The following is a 20,308-nucleotide window of genomic DNA, read 5'->3' on the forward strand; positions in this document are numbered from 1 at the left end:
CTAATCATCAATTGAGCATGATTGGTACATAATAAATTCACAAAATCATGATATAAGACTCACGGGCATGCTTGACATCAACGTATAGAATCTCGACACCACACCTATACGTCGTACTCAATACAAACACATAGAAAATAGACCACAACTCCTATTCCCTCAATCTAAGGTTAGGCCAAACACTTACATCAATTCCACGAACAAGATTAAGCCTTAATCGCCGTTTTACCTCTCAGTTCTACTTCCAATTCACTTGTATCTAGTCACAATTTACTTAATAACATTAATATTTGCTAAATACACAAATTCTAATGAATAAAAATAGATTTCCCATTGTTTTCCCCAAAAAGTCAAAAAATGATCTCGGACCCGCTTGATCAAAACCCGAAGTTCGAACCAAAACCCGATCACCTATTCACTCATGAACACAAATATGTAATTAGTTTTGAAATCGGACCTCAAATCGAGGTCCAAATCCCCAAAATTTGAAAATCCTAACTTCTATCTAAAAACACCCAATTTCCCATGAAAAACCCTAGATTTTGAAGTGAAATCATGTAAAAAGATGTTATAGATTGAAGAAAATAAGTTAGAAATCGTTTACCTTTGATTTGGGGGAGAACTCTCTTCAAGAAAATTGCCTATGGGAGTTTAGGGTTTGAAAAATTATAAAAGTGAAGAAGAAACCCGTCAAAAATCCCATTTATCAGGTGCAGATGTCGCAATTGCGACCAGGGGTTCCCAATTGTGAACCATTTATAATCCTTCTACCTTCGCATTTGCAAAGACTAAGTCACATTTGCGACAAAGGTCCATCGCACTTCCCAGCCCAGGCTTCGCATTTGCGATGAGGGCCTGGCCAAGCTGGGTTTGGAATTGCGACACTTGGGTCGCATTTCCCAAACCTGAGCACTTCATATTTGCAAGATCAGAGGCATGTTACACAGCTGCAACATACCAGCAATTTCTCTAAGTCCAAATTCACTTTGAGGCCTATCCAAAACTCACCTGAGCGCTTGGGGCTCCAAACCAAACATGCACGCAAGTCTAAAAACATATATGGACTTGCTCGTGCGATCAAATCATCAAAATGACATCAACAACTACGAATTAAACCTCAAATTCATGAAATTACTCAAGAACATTGAAATTTTCATTTTCTCAACTAAAGGTCCGATTTATACGAAATGAACTCTGATTCTTACCAAATTTTACATAATCGACTTAATTATTATTTTAAACCTGTATCGGGCTCCGGAACCAAAATAAGGGCCTGATACCATCAAGAAAATGCATCATTTCATTTCAAAAAGCTTTTATAATTTTCCAGCAAATAATTTTCTTTAAAAATTCTTTTCTCGAGCTAGGGACCTTAGAATTTGATTTCGGGCATACACCCACGTCTCATATTTTACTACAGACCCTACGGGACCGTCAAATCATGGGTTTGGGTCCGTTTACCAAAAATGTTGACCAAAGTTAACTTTAACCAATTTTAAAGGCCAATTTCATTACTAAAATTTCACATAAAAGTTTTTCGGAAATGCGCCCAGATTATGCACGCAAATTGAGGTGAGATAAAAAAGGTTTTCAAGGCCTCAGAACACATATTTAACTTCTTAAACAAGATATGACCTTTTGGGGCATCACAATTGGACTCCTACAGTCATAAAAACTACTTGTCTGAATGGCGTGCACTTGCTTTGTGTCTGTTTGTGGAGGTAAATATTAGCCCCCTTAAGTGATCTTTTACGTGACAGTCCTACTTGTTTTGTTTGACTCTTAGTTTTCTCCTTTTAAATACCATAGGTGAGTCTAGAACCACCTTAAATAGATGTCCTAAACGCCTCTAGGGCCACAGATAAGGGACGAGTAGTGCACGTATAAGGCACGTACTAGATACTATTAGAACGCTTAGGTAACAATAATTAAGGGAAGGGTAATCGGGTAGTAAAGGATATGATGACATGTGCGCTAATGCCATGGGTAACACCTCTATTTGAGGAAGGTCACCGGGTATTGCATAGAAGTGATCCTATAGGCTAATAAACCTAGGATCCCCTTTATACCTGTTTTATTTTAATCTCTGTTTGTTTAATCTGATTTATGACTAATTCGATTAAATTGAGTTTGGATGGGACCCACCATTATGGACCTTGAGGGGTGCCTAATACCTTCCCCTCAAAGTAATTTCGAGCCCTTACCCAATCTCTGGTAAAGTAAACCGCGATATGAGTTATTTGTTCTAGGTTTCGTAACTCACCTTAATCCGTTAGGTAGCGACTCTTCAAATTCCATACCCAATTCCCAAAAGGAAGGGAGTTGTCCCGAAATGTCGAAACCCCGAACCCCACGAAGGGAAAAAGGGGGCGCGACAGTGTGCATTGTTGACAATGCACAATTTTAAATGTGGGTGAGGAGATTGTCTGGGTGACTTTCTATGCTATTTTAGTTGTATTAGTTTAATTTTTATTTTTTTTTTCTTGAGGGATTTAACTCTAAAGAAAAAAGGACAAAAAGATTTTCTTTGTAGGTAGTGTAGTAATTTCTCCTTGGTTTTTCTTTGTGTCGCGGTTCTTTTCCAAGGGTCTGCTTTGAACTGGGTGTAGGTAGTTTTAGTTTTTTAGAGTAGGATCCATAATGAGATGAATTGAATTTAAATAATATCTCTTGACTTTGTTATGCATTAAAAATAGTGAGTACTTTGGCTGTGACGCTAAGGCTCAGTTTTTGACTCTTCTAAAATTACCTTAAATTGTATGATCTTAGCTTTTCTTAATTGCTTTGACTAGAGCGTCTTGATGAGTCCAATCCTAAGTGAGTTATGTGCCATGAATGTGTAAGGTTTTGTATTATTCTCTACATTGCATTTGATGTCTAAAACTTGCCCCGTGTGTTTGCAAAGCGAAATAGTAGTTTTGTTCAATCTTGGAAGTGATATAGGCATTTCTTTGTTGAGCCATATATATATTTTACCCGCCTAATTATTATGTATCGCAGTTAACCCCTTTGAGCCTGTAATCTTATTTCATTGGCAACTACATCACAAGCATTACCGAATTGTTTGAATTAAACATCTATTTGAACCTTTTCACCTCTCATGAGCACTTGAATTATTATAAACTTTGTAAAAGTTAAAGTGTGGGGTGGTTGGTTCGGCTTTTTAGTGGAACTAATGAAATAAGGAGGAAAGTGCATTGTTTTGAAAAAGTAAGAGACACTTGAATTGAAAAAGAAAGAAACGGAAAAAATAGATGTATTGCTGTGAAAAATATTCTTTGATAGTGGTGACTCTGTATTTAATTGTGCTTAAAGAAGTAGGGAGTTAATATATATTGATGTGTGAAGGTGGAGTTATGGATTGACATAAGTGTGGGGTTTTAAATGTTAAAGTGTATGTATTAAAGTGCTTAGGTAGGTGCAGTCAATCTTATATCTAAATGTATCTTACCCATCCCGCAGCCGACATTACAACCAAATAAAGTCCTACTTGATCCTAGACTGAATGAGCTCGATTAGTAAAGTAGTACACTACGGGTAAGCCTATGGTGCATCTTTTCTGGCATATGATTATTATTTCTGAGAGTGAGTGAATTCTTTATATCTTGAGTTCTTAAGTGTTCTTAAATTTTATTGTGTGGAACTACTCTCTTTTGTTGTGTAAGGGCACTTGATTCATGACGGAAAGGTAAAGTCAGTGACCTCTATGTTAGAGTAAGTGGGTGAGTTGTGAATAATGCGTGGTACTTATGAGTCAAATCTTGAGGTTAAGATGCTACGCTTTTGTGCTTAGTCTATTTTAAATATTCTTGGTGTGATGAGTTAGGAGAATTGTTTAAAAAGGTCATGTCTATATAAAGTGTAGTTTGATTGCTCGAGGACGAGCAATGGTTTAACTGTGGGGTGTTGATGATAGGCTATAACTACGTATTTTAGTCACCTATTACACTCTAATTTACTGCACTTTAATTGAGTTTGAGCTTTAATCGCTAGTATTTTGTACTAATTACGTGTTTTATGCCTTGTAGGAGTGATTCCGAGCTATGTAGATGTTGTGGAATGAATTCAAATGATTTGGAGCTATCATGACCCGAACTTCCCACCTCGGGAGTCGTGATGGTGCCTACTCGTGAAAGCTAGGCAAGCCGAGCGTTATAGATTTTATTATCCTTTTTTCTGTAACCTTTTAACAATTTCAAATTTGTATGTGATCAACAGCGGAATAATAATAATAATAAAAGAAATGAGGAAGACAAAACTTGATAATTTAACCAAATGCTAGTGCAAAAATCCAAAATACAACTCTACCCAGAACTGGTGTCACAATGTCACGGACCATCTACGAATACTACAAACAGTGGTCTGAATAAAAAGATACAAGTTTGTCTCTGAAGTAAATAAAAACAAAATAGAAAAGATAGAAGGGGACACCAATGCCTGCAGATGTCTGCAGGACTACCTCGGGTCTATGTTGGATTGAAGGCAGCAACCTCGCTATGGTCCAAAAGCTTCAGTACGGAGATCTGCACACAGTGCAGAGTGTAGTATCAGCACAACCGATCCCATGTGCTAGTAAGTGTCGAGCCTAACCTCGGAGAAGTAGTGACAAGGCTAGGACAATACTACCAAATAAACTTGTGCAATTAAAGCATATATGGCAAGTAATAATAATGGAAACTAGCAATTAAAGACGGGAAGGGGGAACATGTTGCGGGTGATATCAAGTACCAACAAAATTTCAGTAAAGAAACATAAAGAACATCTTAAACCCCATATCAGTATGATTAAGGAAAATAGTAACGAATAAATATCCACTTTTATTCTTTATTTTTGCGGCGTGCAACCCGATCCCAATCATATAATTCTATTGTGGCATGCAACCAGATCCAAATCATATAATACTGTTGCGGCGTGCAACCCGATCCAAATTATATAACTTTGTTGTAGCGTGCCACCCGACCCCACTTGTCCTCCTTATTACTCCTTGTTGCATCGTGCAACCTGATCCCATATAATATTGTTGCGGCGTGCAACCCGATCCCAATATACAAATCAACACCAATCACAAAAGAATCCCGGCAAGAGAACAATAATAAAATAATAATATCCTGGCAAGGGAAACCAAATAAACAACAATATCCCGGCAAGGGAAACCAAAATAAACAACAATATCCCATCAAGGAAACAATATCACAAGCAATGACATCTCGGCAAGGGAACCAACTACAACCGATCCGGTTTCAACGGTTAAATCACAAAATAGACCTCAACCTGAGCCAATACTTTACAATTGTCAATTACTAAGAACTCATCATAAATTTTGTACCAAAATTGCTAACCATCAAGTTAAGCATGATCAATACATAGTAAAATCACATCAAATCCAAATATAAGACCCACAGGTGTCACACCTCTTTTTTCACCCTGAAAGGGCATATATGGAGTTTTTCCAATTAAAGTGACAATGATCGAAACGTGATTATTTATTCAAATTCAGAGTCGCCACTTGGGATAATTTATGGTGTCCCAAGTCACCAATTTAAAATCCCAAATCGAGGAAGTTTGACTCTGTTTTACATTCTATGAACACAGAAATCTAAGTAAGAAATTCTGTTAACCTGGAAGAAGGTGTAAGGCATTCCCAGGTTCTGTGATTTTAGCACGGTCGCTCAACTATTATTAATTGGCCTAATTATCTCATCAATAACATATTTTATACCTATCGTGCATTTTTATCTTTACAACCACTTTTAATTATTTAACTGCATTTTTTAGGATTTGTGAAATTTATTTGAACGAGTGACGATTGCGCGCGCTCGTCGGTTTTGTACACATTGCGAATCGCGTCATATGAAATGCACCCACGGTTTACAACATGTTTATTTTTATTATTATTCGAAGTTATGGTGGGGTCACATGAAATGCACACCCGAATTGAGATTTACGTATCGTGACCATGCCACGGGTACCGTACCCATGGCCATAATAATTTATTATTGATCGCGCCTAAAGCAACTAGTGAATTTAATTATTTCCATAATCTTTGAGATTGTTGTGATGCCAAATTTATGAAACAAGATATTATTGGGGTACAAATAGGCTAGCTAACATGATCTATTACTTGGCCAGATTCCTTATAGTCTAAGACCCACCTTATGGCCCATTCTTAATCCTCGCCAAGAAAGAAACAACTCCAATTTTTTCATCTGCCCAATTAAAAGCATTTATTCAAGAACCAAGACTACAATCATCATAATTGAAATAAAAACTAATTAAGACAACTTAAATGAAAACTAAGACATGCTACTCTGTAACGCCCCAACCTCGGGAGGCGCAACTGGAGCTCAATCGAGTGAACTCAACTGAGCAAGCCTTATCAAACACTTTCCACACAACTTAATATGATTAAGGAAACCAAGCTTTCGTTTATTTAAACAATAGGAAAGATTGCACATTCAACATTGTTAGTTCATTTTACATCACAACCTTAAACCGTAGTTAAATTCCCAAGATTCAATACAATTTCACTTTAGAGAAACAAGAGTTAGAAATACAACATAGTTCATAGACCCATCCAACACCCATACATAACCCACACATACGTCTGCGGAGCCTCTAAGGATACAAAAGACAATGATGACAACGCCGACAACAAGGTCCCGGCTATACCTCAAAAGTGGATCTTTATATCAAAATATGTACAACATAGCACCTTTAAGGAGAAAGGGGCTCACCAAGACTTTGAGAAGAAGGTACTCTGCTACGTGTGATCGGCACTATCTGCAATGGAGCCACCTACATTCATTTTAAAAAGTAGCACCCCGGGAAAAGGGACGTTAGTACCATGGAATAGTACTAGTATGTATAACTAAACACCATCAAGTTAGAAAGAACTTTCATACAAGTATAAGGAAATCACAAGTATAACTCAAACACTTTAAACGATAACAACATCATCAAATAAAAGAATCATACAATTTTTCACATCATTTTCCCATAGCTTTTAGTTTTGGGGCATGTCATATTGTTCATCATTGTCCACAATACCACCGTTATCTTGAGCGGAGTCCAATCTCGACCCGATCGGCTAGATTGCCTCATTTGAGACATATACTTCAATCACAAATACTATACCACGATGTGTGCGGCATGGCGTCTGATCTCGGCCTGATCGGCTAGGACCAAGGCGTTTTCCTTTTTCATCAACCATCTCATTTTATTCTTTGTTTCACATATATCATTTAACAGGAACTTGGGGCCACAATTATCACATAATTTCCACTTTTAATGTTATATTTGTAGTTTAGGATAATATGTTCACACAAGGGCAAATAAAATTGTAAGCATAGATGAGTCTTCACACAGATGGCACAATATATGCAGCTTCAATCTCACCTTAAGGTCTAAGCATCTCAATACATGATTCACATTCCTTGCACCCTTTCAAGTTATTAAGAATAGCACATTGATCATATTGAAACACATCTTTCACCCATATAAGGTCGTAACCCCAAGTGCATGTGAAACAACAATCAATACAACAATTCAACTTTAATCTTATCGTATTTACACAAACACCAATGGAGCTCAATTTCTAAAAGACGGGGTTTTAGCCATACATACCTCAGTAGAGCTTTCCTTAAATCCTTACAATAAATTCCGGAATTTCTTAGCAACTTCAATCTATTTTATGAAAATTACAAGTTGAAGCAAGAATTAGAGGCATGAAAGGGATTCCAACTCATTTAAGTAAATTATCAAGCACTAAGTGTTCACATCGATTTTAGGACACTTTTGTGAGAGATTTTCACCATCCTATACCATAATTGTTATATATTTTGGTTCACAACCACCCCATACCCCATTATCTTTTATGCATGTAAGATTATCAGCGTTTATACCCATGAACCCCCTTGCTAATCACTTATTTTAATAGAAATTTCGAAATTATAGATGAGGGTACAAGCTCTTACCTCTTAGGGTGAAGACCTAGCAATTTCACTTGACAATCTTCAAGGATTTGGGCAATGATGGAGTGGGGACTAGATGAAGATCACTCCCTCTCTTTCTAGAACTTCCTCTCTCACTCCATATGTCATGAAAATAATAGGAAAATGGTCTAATGGGGTGTTTTTAATAGGATAGGGTCGGGTCATAAAAGTTAGAAAATTGAAGCCCTGACATGATTTGCGATCGCATAATGGACATGTGGTCCGCAAATTGGACAGCAAAAATGGTCCCAAAATCTGGACAAATTGTCTGGGTATGCGACATATATGCGGTCCGCATACCTGTTCTGTGGTCGCATAGTGCACCACAGAACTGCCTTTCACAAAAATTCCAAGGGGATTATGTGATGACTATGCGGCCCGCATATTGATTATGCGATCGCACAATTGGCCACATAGTTGGCCTCAATTTAACAAACAAACTGACTGGCTCTGCGGTGACTATGCGGTCTACATACCTATTATGCGACCGCATAATGTACCGCAAAAACGCACTTTTCTAGCAAACATAATTTTTAACTTTTTAATGTACCGATCAATCCAAAGGGTCCCAACCACTGCGAGCTTTTTTTTATGAATTTCTAACACATGATCCTATCTTGGCATCACCGGATTCGGGTTTTTTAGTAGATATTTCCACGGGGCCTTACATCCTCCCCTACTTAAGATCATTCATCCTCGAATGAGGATCAAGGTTCACTTATTAGCCATCTCTATTCAACCTCAGCTTTTCACAACATGAAACATATCCACAGCCCTAAATTTGGATAACTTTCTAAATTTTCAAAAATTTTGCCATAGTTTCCTTTGTAACTAGGCATATCCACCTGTCAGAGAGCCCCAAAGACATATCCTAACAGCATGTACACATTTTATAGTCATAACATAACCTGTACAATACTAACCATGGCCGCATAGGCAATATATAACCAAAATAGACAGATTTACATGGATCAAATCATAAGATAAGAGTTCATGGGAACCAAATGCATAAAAGCTATTACATGACTATTCAAAGAAATGTGAGTACTTCTTTCTCATTTCTTCCTCGACTTCCCAAGTGGCTTCCTCAACCTGCTGGTTCCGCCATAACACTTTTACGGAGGCAAATTCCTTATTTCTCAACTTTCGGACTTGTCTGTCAAGAATGGCAACTGGAACTTCTTCATATGACAGTTCTTCATTAACCTCAATAATTTCAACTGGCACAATAGTGGACGGATCTACCACTACCTTCTTTAACATAGATACATGGAAGACTGGATGAACTAGTGACATCTCGGGTGGCAGCTTGAGCTTGTATGCCACCTAACTAATCCTCTGAATGATTCTGTATGGTCCGGCATACCTCGGACTTAATTTCCCTTTCTTTCCAAATCGCATGATACCTTTCATTGGGGAAACCTTCAGAAATACCCAATCATCTTCTTTGAACTCCAAATCTCTGCGACGAATGTCCGAGTAAGACTTTTGGCAACTTTGAGCAGTTTTCAACCTCTCTTTAATAATCTTGACTTTCTCCATAGCCGGATGCACGAGGTCCGGCCCTATCAATTCAGTTTCTCTAATCACGAACCACCCAATGGGAGATCTATATCTCCTACCAAACAATGCCTCAAATGGTGCCATCTAGATACTAGCATGGAAGTTATTGTTGTAAGAAACTTCTATGAGTGGAAAATGGTCATCCCAACTACCTTTGAAATCAAGAGTCAAGCACGCAACATGTCCTCAAGCGTCTGAATAGTCTGCTCTGCTTGCCCATCGGTTTGAGGATGGAAAGTTGTGCTAAGATTTACCTGCGTACCAAACCTTGCTGAAATTTCTTCCAAAATTTGGCAGTGAACTTAGCCCCTCGATCTGAAATGATTGAGACTAGAGTGCCATGCAACCTGACTATTTCATTGATATACAACTGAGCATACTGTTCCGCATTGTCGGTAGATTTAACTGGCAAGAAGTGCGCTGATTTTGTGAGTCGATCCACGATTACCCAAATTGAGTCAAACTTACGCGGAGTGCGTGGTAACCCTACCACAAAATCCATATTAATCATATCCCATTTCCACATTGGAATTTCTATTCTTTGGGCCAATTCACCGGGCCTTTGATGTTTGGCCTTCACTTGCTGACAGTTTGGACATTTTTCCACAAAGTCCGCCACATCCCTTTTCATGTTATTCCACCAATAAACTTCCTTGAGATCATGATACATTTTCGTAAAACCTAGGTGCATGGAATACCAGGAAATGTGAGCTTCTGCCATGATCCTATCGCGAAGACCGTCAATATCTGGAACACATAGGCGACCTTGGTACAGTAGGGTACCATCATCCATGCCAAAGGAAAAAGTTGTGGTCTTGTGTTTATGACTACCCTCTTTCAGTTATGCTAACAATGGATCGTTGAATTGCTTCTCTTTCACTTCCACCACAAGCAATGATTCAGCCCTATTATGCACAATTACTCCTCCTTCATTAGAGTCCCCAAGGCGAACTCCCAAACTAGCCAACTGGTGAACCACCCTGGCCAATGGCCTCTGATATGCCTCCAAATGAGCAAAGCTCCCCATAGATTTTTGACTAAGAGCATCCGCCACAACATTATCCTTTCCCGGGTGATAGAGAATATCAATGTCATAATCCTTGAGTAACTCTAGCCATCTTCTCTATCTCAGGTTCAACTCCTTCTGAATGAAAATATATTAAAGGCTCTTGCGATCCGTAAATACACCCACCTGAACCCCATACAAATAATGCCGCCAAATCTTTAGCGTAAACACCACTGACACAAGCTCTAAGTCATGAGCTGGATAGTTCTTTTCATGATTCTTGAGTTGGCTAAAAGCGTAAGCTATAACCTTGTCGTGTTGCATTAACACACACCCACACTCGATACTTGAAGCATCGCAATACACCATAAATCCCTTTGTACCCTATGGCAGGGCTAATACCGGTGTTGTAGTCAATCTTAATTTTAATTCTTGGAAACTCCTTTCACAAGCATAAGACCATTGGAATTTAACCGCTTTCTGTGTCAATTTAGTCAATGGAGAGGCAAGAGTAGAAAACCCCTCCACAAATCTCCTGTAGTAGCCAGCCAAACCTAAGAAACTGTGAATCTCCGTTGGAGTGGAAAGTCTGGGCCAATTCTTGACTGCCGCAATCTTTTGAGGATCAACTATAATTCCTTTCCTGTAGACAACATGACACAAGAACGCGACAGATTCAAGCCAAAATTCACATTTTGAAAATTTTGCATACAATTTATGTTGCGGAAGAGTCTGCAGAACCACCCTGAGATGGTCAGCATGGTCCTCCCGACTTCGGGAATACACAAGAATATCGTCAATGAACACTATCACAAAGGAGTCTAGAAAAGGCTTGAAGACTCGATTCATAAGACCCATGAAAGTTGTCGGGGCATTTGTTAGTACAAAAGACATCACCAGAAATTCAAAGTGCTCATACCGAGTCCTGAAAGCTGTTTTTAGAATATCCTGCTCCTTTATCTTCAATTGATGATACCCAGACCGCAAGTTAATTTTTGAGAAACACGTAGCGTCTTGCAATTGATCAAACAAGTCATCTATTCTTGGCAGGGGATATTTATTTTTGATTGTGACCTTGTTGAGTTACCGATAGCCAATGCACATCCGTAGCGACCCATCTTTCTTCTTTACAAACAAGACCGGTGCGCCCCACGGTGACACACTTGGCTGGATGAAACCCTTTTTCTAGCAAATCCTTCAGTTGTTCCTTTAGCTCTTTCAATTCTGTCGGTGCCATTCTACAAGGTGGTATTGATATAGGCTGCGTGCCTAACATCACATCGATCCCAAAATTGATCTACTTGTCTAGTGGGATCCCAGGGAGTTCATTTGGAAAGACATCCAGAAATCTATTCACAACTGGTATGGACTCAAGGTTATGTGCTTCGGCATCGGTGTCCGTAACCCGAACTAAATGATAGATACACCCTTTCTTGATCATCTTCGCGATCTTAAGGTAAGAAATAAACCGACCTTTAGGCACTACATTATCTCCCTTCCATTCAACAACGGGCTCATTAGGAAATTCAAGCCTCATAGTTCTAGTACAACAATCAAGTTTGGCAAAGCATGAATAAAGACAATCCATTCCCACTATTACATCAAAATCGACCATCCCTAATTCAATCAGATCGGCCGTGGTATTTCTACCCTGCACCGTAACAACACAACCTCTATAAACTCGAGCAGTTGTAATTGACTCACCAACCGGAGTAGACACCGAAAATGGCTCATGAAGCTGATCCGGTTCTATCCCAAATTTCATAGCAACAAAAGGTTTAGCATAGGACAAGGTGGAACTAGGGTCAATAAGTGCATACACATCATGAGATTGGACAGTCAGAATACCTGTAACAACATCTGGTGAAGCCTCTATGGTCTGGCGACCACTCATAGCATAGAACCGACTGGGTCCTCCTGAATTATGCGCACTACCCCTAGCTACACCACGCCTTCAGGGTGCTGGGCCACCTTGAGCTAGAGAAGGGGATAAAGATGTAGCAGTTGTTGGACTGGATGACTATACTGTGCCCCTACCCGCTCCCTGATGGGATACACGACAATGCCTCTAAATATGACCCCTCAACCTACATCCATAACATACGGGTAACTCCAAATAGCAAACTCTTGATTGCATCTTCCCCACCTGGGGCTCGGGGACCTCTGCTACTGCTTGGACGTCTCTCCTGACCGACCCCACTGATGGGATCCCCTGTTGCCCTGACCGGGCCTGAAACGACTCCACTGCTGCTAGTTGGGCCCTACTGGTGGTGCACTGGCTAAAGACTGTGCAACAGACTGGGACGACCCTAATGATCCTCCCTAGAAAGCTGATCTTCCCCCACCTAATGACTTTCCCATGTTGCCCGTAGACCGGGCCATACTGTTACCCTCTCTCTCCATTCTGCTCTTCAGTTTACAATTCTTTGTGGCCTGAGTAAATGCTACCATCTTTCCATAATTCATGCCAGAATTCAACGTAGCCATACAAGCCTCATTAATAGTCAAAGGATTAAGGCACTGAACAAACCGATGCACTTTGGCCTCCATTGCGGGCAACATATGAATGGAATACTTGGACAGGTAAGCAAACTCCGTATGGTACTCCCACACACTCCTGCTACTTTGCTTCATATTTTCAAACTCTGTTTCACGGGATGCCCTTATCTCAGCCGACAGGAAATGATCTGTAAAGGCATCGGCAAACTCGCTCCACCTTTTCGGAGGGATCCCCTCCTCACGAGAATCTTCCCACAACTCAAACCACGAATAGGCCATCCTTTTCAGACGATAGGCAACCAACTCTACTCCCTATATCTCATTTGCACGCATAACCCTGAGGTTCTTGTGCATCTCATCAATAAAATCTTGGGGTCTTCTTCTGGATTGGCACCCATAAACACCGGAGGGTCTAACTGAAGAAATCTGTTTACCTTGGAACTGGTGGAATCCCCTTGCTAGCTAGATAAATTGGGTGCAGCATTCGACCTCTGGGCCTGAAGGGCCACTATCTGGGTCAACATCTGAATAGCTCCCTTAACAACCCCATCAGAAATGCCAGAACTAGAAGTTGGGGCTGGAGGTGGAGTAGGAGTATCAATGGGAGGGATAGTGGTACCCTCCGCAGGTGTAGGAACTGGGGTATTCTACTCTGGAATAGAAGAACCAGGCAGGGAGATAGAAGGGCGACTACCCTCACCCGTAGTATCAAGCAGTGATTCATCAGCCACTCCTGAGGTGGCATTGGCTTCTTGGCCAATTCTTGCTTTCTTATTAGGTGCCATTTACTGAAAGATAGAACAATGCACTAACTAGAGATGGAACATTTTCACCGCATGATCCATAATATCAAAGAAAAGTGTTATTCCTAAATGCCCAAGTAGTCTCCAACTTATAGATGTACACACCGATAAGAAGGACTCTACTAGACATGGCTCCGAGACATCCTAGGACACTTCAAAACCTTAGGCTCTGATACCAAGTTTGTCATGCCCCAACCTCGAAAGGCGTGAACGACGCTCAATCAAGTGAACCTAACTGAACAATCCATATCGAACACTTTTTACCCAACTCAATATGATTAAGGAAACCAAGCTTTTGTTTATTTAAACAATAGGAAGATTGCACATTCAACATTGTTAGTTCATTTTACATCACAACCTTAAACTGTAGTTAAGTTCCCAAGATTCAATACAATTTCACTTTAGAGAAACAAGAATTAGAATTACAACATAGTTCATAGACCTATCCAACACCCGTACATAACCCACACATACGTCTACGGAGCCTCTAAGGATACAAAGACAATTATGACAACACCGGCAACAAGGCCCCCGCTATGCCTCAAAAGTGGATCTCTATATCAAAAGATGTACAACATAGCCCCTTGAAGGAGAAAGGGGCTCACCAAGACTTTGAGAAGAAGGTACTCTGCTACGCGCGATCAGCACTATCCGCAATGGAGCCACCTATATTCATTTAAAAATGTAGCACCCCGGTAAAAGGGACGTTAGTACCATGGAATAGTACTAGTATGTATAACTAAACACCAACAAGTTAGAAAGAACTTTAATACAAGAATAAGGAAATCACAAGTATAACTTAAACACTTTAAGTTATCACAACATCATCAAATAAAAGAATCATATAATTTTTCGCAACATTTTCCCATAGCTTTTAGTTTTGAGGCATGTCATACTGTTCATCGTTGTCCACAAACCACCGCTATCTTGAGCGGAATCTGATCTCAACCCAATCGGCTAGGTTGCCTCATTTGAGACATATACTTCAATCACAAAGACAAATCCATCATGTGTGTAGCATGGCGTCCTATCTCGGCCCGATCGGCTAGGCCGCCTTACCAAGGTGTTTTCCTTTTTCATCAACCATCTCATTTAAATCTTTGTTTCACATAAATCATTTCATAGGCACTTGGTGCCATAATTATCACATCATTTCCACTTTTAATGTTAGATTTGTAGTTTAGAATAATATATGCACACAGGGGCAAATAAAATTGTAAGCATAGATGAGTCTTCACACAGATGGCACAATATATGCAACTTCAATCTTATCTTAAGGTCTAAGCATCTCAATACATGATTCATATTCCTTTCACCCTTTCAAGTTATCAAGAATAACACATTGATCATATTGAGACACGTTTTTCATGCATATAAGGTTGCAACCCCAAATTCATGTGAAACAACAATCAATACAACAATTCAACTTTAATCTTATCGTATTTACACAAACACCAACGGAGCTCAATTTCTAAAAGATGGAGTTTTAGCCATACATACCTTAGTAGAGCTTTCCTTAAATCCTTACAATAAATTCCGGAATTTTCTAGCAACTTTAATCTATTTTATGAAAATTACAAGTTGAAACAAGAATTGGAGGCATGAAACAGATTCCAACTCATTTAAGTAAATTATCAAGCACTAAGTGTGCACAACGATTTTAGGACACCTTTGTGAGAGATTTTCACCATCCTATACCACAATTGTTATCTATTTTGGTTCACAACCACCCCATACCCCATTATCTTTTATGCATGCAAGATTATCAGCCCTTATACCCGTGAACCCCCTTGCTAATCACTTATTCTAATGGAAATTTCAAAATTATACATGAGGGTACAAGCTCTTACCTTATAGGGTGAAGACCTAGCAATTTCACTTGACAATCTTCAAGGATTTGGGGCAAGTATGGAGTGGGACTAGATGAAGATCACTCTCTCTCTTTCTAGAACTTCCTCTCTCACTCTATATGCTGTGAAAATAACAGGAAAATGGTCTAATAGGGTATTTTTAATTGGATGGGTCGGGTTATAAATGTTAGAAAATAGGATCCCTGACACGATGTGCTATCGCATATGCGATCGCATAATGGAAATGCGGTCCGCAAATTGGACCGCAAAAATGGTCCCAAAATCTGGACAAATTGTCTGGGTATGCGACAGAAATACGGTCTGCATACCTGTTCTGCCGCCGCATAGTGCACCGTAGAACTGCCCTTCACAAAAATTCCAAGGGGATTATGCGATGACTATGCGGCCCGCATATTGATTATACGATCGCATAATTGACTGCACAGTTGGCCTCAATTTAACCAACACACTGACTGGCTCTACGGCGACTATGTTGTCTGCATACCTATTATCCTATCTTGGCATCACGAGATTCAAGTTTTTGAGTAAAAATTTCCATGGGTCCTTACATACTTGAACAACGTAGAATCACAAATCAACTAACACGTACACCATGCTATCATAACACAAGGAAATGAGAATGAAAATTGAGAAATGGACTTTTTATTGATGAACAAAGCTAAAAATAGCGAATTAATTGGGCTAAACAAAGCAACAATCCTTGGACTGAAACACCGAAATTACAAACCAGAACCTCGAATCGACACTGGAAAACTTGAAACCAAAATGACCTCATTCTTAATTCCATATGCTCGCTGTAGCCAAAATCACGACGCATCCACCAATGTGCTTTCCCTGATGAAGACGTTTGGCAGCTGGTTGTGTAGAAACAGATTATAAATGCCAAATAAAAGCTAGATCGGGTAGATTTAAGCTAGAATAAGCAGAGATAAATAGGCTAGGCAGTAACACAGCAACAAACATCTTCCATTCCAAATAAAAACCAGCTTTGGACCCCAAGAAGACAATATGGAAAACCTCTTTCAATAAATAGCAAACAAACAACCGATTTGTGTTTTCCAATTCAGTTTTTAAAGCTAGAACAATCAGAACTCAAAATAAGGGAATTTTGATTTTTTTTTTTAATCGTAACTTTCAACTTTGCTCTAACGACCCGATCAGTCGTTTTGAATTCTAGCATATCGTTCATCAGTTTGAGGTCATGAGTAGCTTCACTTTAGGTATTATGACTTGTGCGCACGGTCGGAATTGAATTCCGGGAAATTTAGAGTTGATTTGGAAAGAGAATTCTCATTTCGGAAGCTTTAAGTTGAAAGAATTGACTAAGGTTGAATTTTTTAGTAAACCACCTCAGAATCAGGATTTGAAGGTTCCAGCAGGTTCGTATGATGATTTTGGACTTAGGCGTATGTCCAGACTAGGTTTTGGAAGACCTGGGAACGTTTCGGCACCTATTGTGGAAGTTAGTATTTTTAGAAGGATTCCATAAGTTTGGGTTGAGGTTCATTTCAGGGTTATCAATGTCCGTTTGAGATTCTGAGTTTGGGAATAGCTCTATATGGTGATTCTCCCATTGGGAGCGCGATCGGAAGTGAATTCGGAGGTCCGTAGGTCATTTTGGAGTCATTTGGATAAAGATAGAAATTTGAAGGTTTTTGAGAAGTTTAATCGGAAGTGGAATTTTTGATATCGGGGTCGGAATCCAATTTCATAAGTTGAAGTAGGTTCGTAATGTCAAATGACTTGTGTGAAAAATTTGAGGTCAATCGGACGTGATTTGATAGGTTTCGTCATCGAATGTAGAAGTTTGAAATTCTAAAGTTCTTTAAGCTTGGATTGGGGGTCGATTCATGATTTTAGCATTGTTTGATATGATTTGAGGTCTCGAGCAAGTCCATAATGTGTTTTGGGACTGGTTGGTATGATTGGTCAAGGTTTCGGGGGCCTCGGGTGGATTTCCGGATGGTTAATGGATCAATTTTGGAAATTGGAAGAGGAAGTGCAGCAACTGTCTTCTGGTGTAACTTGGGGTTAAATACGTGGTTTTGTTACGGATTTGAGCATGAAAATTGGTAGAAACTTGGGGTTGAGGGAAAACCTAATAAATTGATATTCTTGGATTTTGACCATTATTCTGTATATGAAATTAGGAGAAAATCATATATTTGAGTTCGTGAGTTCATAGGTAAACTTTATCTTCAAAAAATTTCGGAATCCAGGCACGTGGGCCTGAGGGCTATTTTGTCAACTTTTCGATCGGGGTTAGGAATTGTTATAAATTGGATTGTAATGAGTAATTGAACATATATTAATGGATTTTCATAATTATTGGCTAGTTTTGGAGCATTTCGCATCGATTCGAGTCTTCGGAAGGGCGTGGAATGTCGGTTATGGATCTTCGGAGTGAGGTGAGTCTCCTTTCTAACCTTGTAAAAGGGAATTGTCCCCATAGGTGATATAATTGGTTATGTGCTCCTATTTTGGGGGGCTACGCACGCACGAGGTGACGAGAGTCCATGTGTAGCTACTATTATGTGTAAGTTCGGGTAGTCTAGGACCCAAAATCATGCTATACTTGGAATATTTGTAATCTTGTTGGCAGTTGAATTGCTTAAATCCTATCGAATTGGTAAATGAATTTCTAAAAGAATTAAACTTTATTTTATATAATTGTTAAAAAGAGAATTGTCTTTTCTTTGCATAATAGTTCCTTGTTGACTTCTTGATTGACTATCTGTATGCGTTTAATTTCGGAACGGGCCGAACGCCTCGGTAGATTAAATAGATGCGTCTATAGTTTGCGCCATTTGACCCTGTGGCAGTGCACAGTTTAAATATTGTTTGATCGAGCCGTACGACCTTGGCATGATATGAGCATGCTTGTATTGCTTACTTGAGAATTTTAAATGTTGATAATTGCCCCTTCCTGGCTAGAGGTAAATTGACAAAGATAATGAAAAGTAAACCTTTGAAAATCCTTTATTATTTGAGAAGTTGTTTACCTGCTTTCCGGCTTTATGAGTTAAATTTTGCTTTATGAAATCCATGAATTCCTCACACTTTTTTCTATATTATCAATAGACCATTAGTAAGTGTCGAAGTTAACCTCTCGTCTCTACTTCTTCGAGATTAGATGGGATACTCATTGGGTACACGTTATTTTCGTACTCATACTACACTTGTTGTGCATTTTTGTTGCATAGGTTCAAGTGTGGCTAGTGGCTTAGTGGCATAGCGGCATGGTTGATACGGAGACTTAGGTGAGCTGCATTTATCGAGATGACCCGCAGCCAGTAGAGTCCCCTTTAGAGTATTTTACTGTGTTTTTCATTTTTGTCCACTTGTATTCCGGACAGTTACTGTATTTTATTGCATTCTATAGTAAATGCTCATGCACTTGTGACACCGGGTTCTGGGATGATTATGGGGTATCTTGTATTAACTTTTTAACGTTCATATTTGATTTGAAGTGATTATCTTTTACTGGTAAAATTGAAGGAAAAATCATAGTTTTCAAATTTATATAAACGAGAATTTAATTAAGTATTTTGGTTGGTTTGCCTAACAGCGGTGTCCGGTGCCATCATGACCCTTAGTGGAATTTAGGTCGTGACATCTGCGTGTGAAGAGAATGAAGATGAATTCTCTTTAAAGATGAGATGATGAGAGAGAAAAATCAAAGTCAATGTTTGTTAGAATGCCTTCAAGGGTTATGTGGTTGTCCTCTTTTTGAGTGTAGGAATTTTTTTTTGTCTTAGCTAGGTCTCGGTTGTGAAGTAGAAGAAGATTCCTTTTAAAGTGTTAGGGTTTTATGGGAATTAGGCTTGGATCTATGGGCTAAGGGTAATTGCGCTTTGATTTAGGGAATTGGATAGGACCATGTCTTTTGGGTTTGAATCCAGGCTAGGAAGACCAAATAGTAAAATGTATCTATAAAATGTAAAAATCACTCTAAATTAAAATAAACCAATATAAAACTTAATGCTAAAAGTGAAGCTATCTTTTGTATTTTCAAATGTTATAATACTATAAATATAAATATACTAATTGACTTTAACCTAAAGATGAAAAAAATATTTTTTGTGATAAAAATAAAGTAAAAAAGTCAAAACTATTTAAAATAGCGATAATAGACCTAAACTAAATATTTAATGTTAAAATGTGTAAAATATTGAGGAGAGTAAAAAATTACATGTCTACAGTTGCCCCTCATTGACTGGAAACGCAAAGAGTTTTCAGACAAAGAATGACGAGACAGGTTTTTTGACCCGATCCTTATTTAGAGAGACCAAAAACTAAGCGAAAGGAGAATGCGACCGAGCGTTGGTATCTGAGATGCCTACATATCCTTGTCTATAAAGGAATCAGACCACGTATAGTTTAAAAGTAGGAACAGTGATGGAGTACGAGGGGGAAAGCCGATTGAGGTGCCGTCGAGGTTCCGGTCTACGGTTCCTGTTATTACATCAAAATCAAAAATGAAAAAGACTAACTAAGCCTATCAGCTACGAGTTACAAGATTCCTATCTATGAGTCTTCTGAAGCTTGATCTTGAGTGTTGGTTGGTTCTTCATG

The 20,308-nt window shown here is 39.0% G+C and overlaps 1 protein-coding gene across 1 annotated transcript; it reads right to left on the reverse strand.

The window, feature by feature from the left end:
- Positions 1-9,317: 9,317 nt before the first annotated feature.
- LOC138885913 (uncharacterized) lies at positions 9,318-10,224 on the reverse strand. The gene is made up of 2 exons (XM_070166914.1): positions 10,003-10,224; positions 9,318-9,638 (listed from the first exon to the last, which is right to left on the reverse strand). The coding sequence occupies exons 1-2, from the start codon at positions 10,222-10,224 to the stop codon at positions 9,318-9,320; spliced, it is 543 nt and encodes a 180-aa protein (XP_070023015.1).
- Between the last annotated feature and the right edge of the window lie 10,084 nt (positions 10,225-20,308).

This window comes from Nicotiana sylvestris, chromosome 2 (genome assembly GCF_000393655.2).
Source record: "Nicotiana sylvestris chromosome 2, ASM39365v2, whole genome shotgun sequence".
Taxonomy (NCBI): domain Eukaryota; kingdom Viridiplantae; phylum Streptophyta; class Magnoliopsida; order Solanales; family Solanaceae; genus Nicotiana; species Nicotiana sylvestris.

What these genes read in the sequence shown, in the direction of transcription:
- LOC138885913 (XM_070166914.1), bottom strand. Translation starts at nt 10,224, where the DNA reads ATGTATCATGATCTCAAGGAAGTTTATTGGTGGAATAACATGAAAAGG. An exon ending in GTAAGTTTGACTCAATTTGG is followed by an intron (nt 9,639 to 10,002) that starts GTAATCGTGGAT and finishes GCTAGTATCTAG; the next exon opens with ATGGCACCATTTGAGGCATT.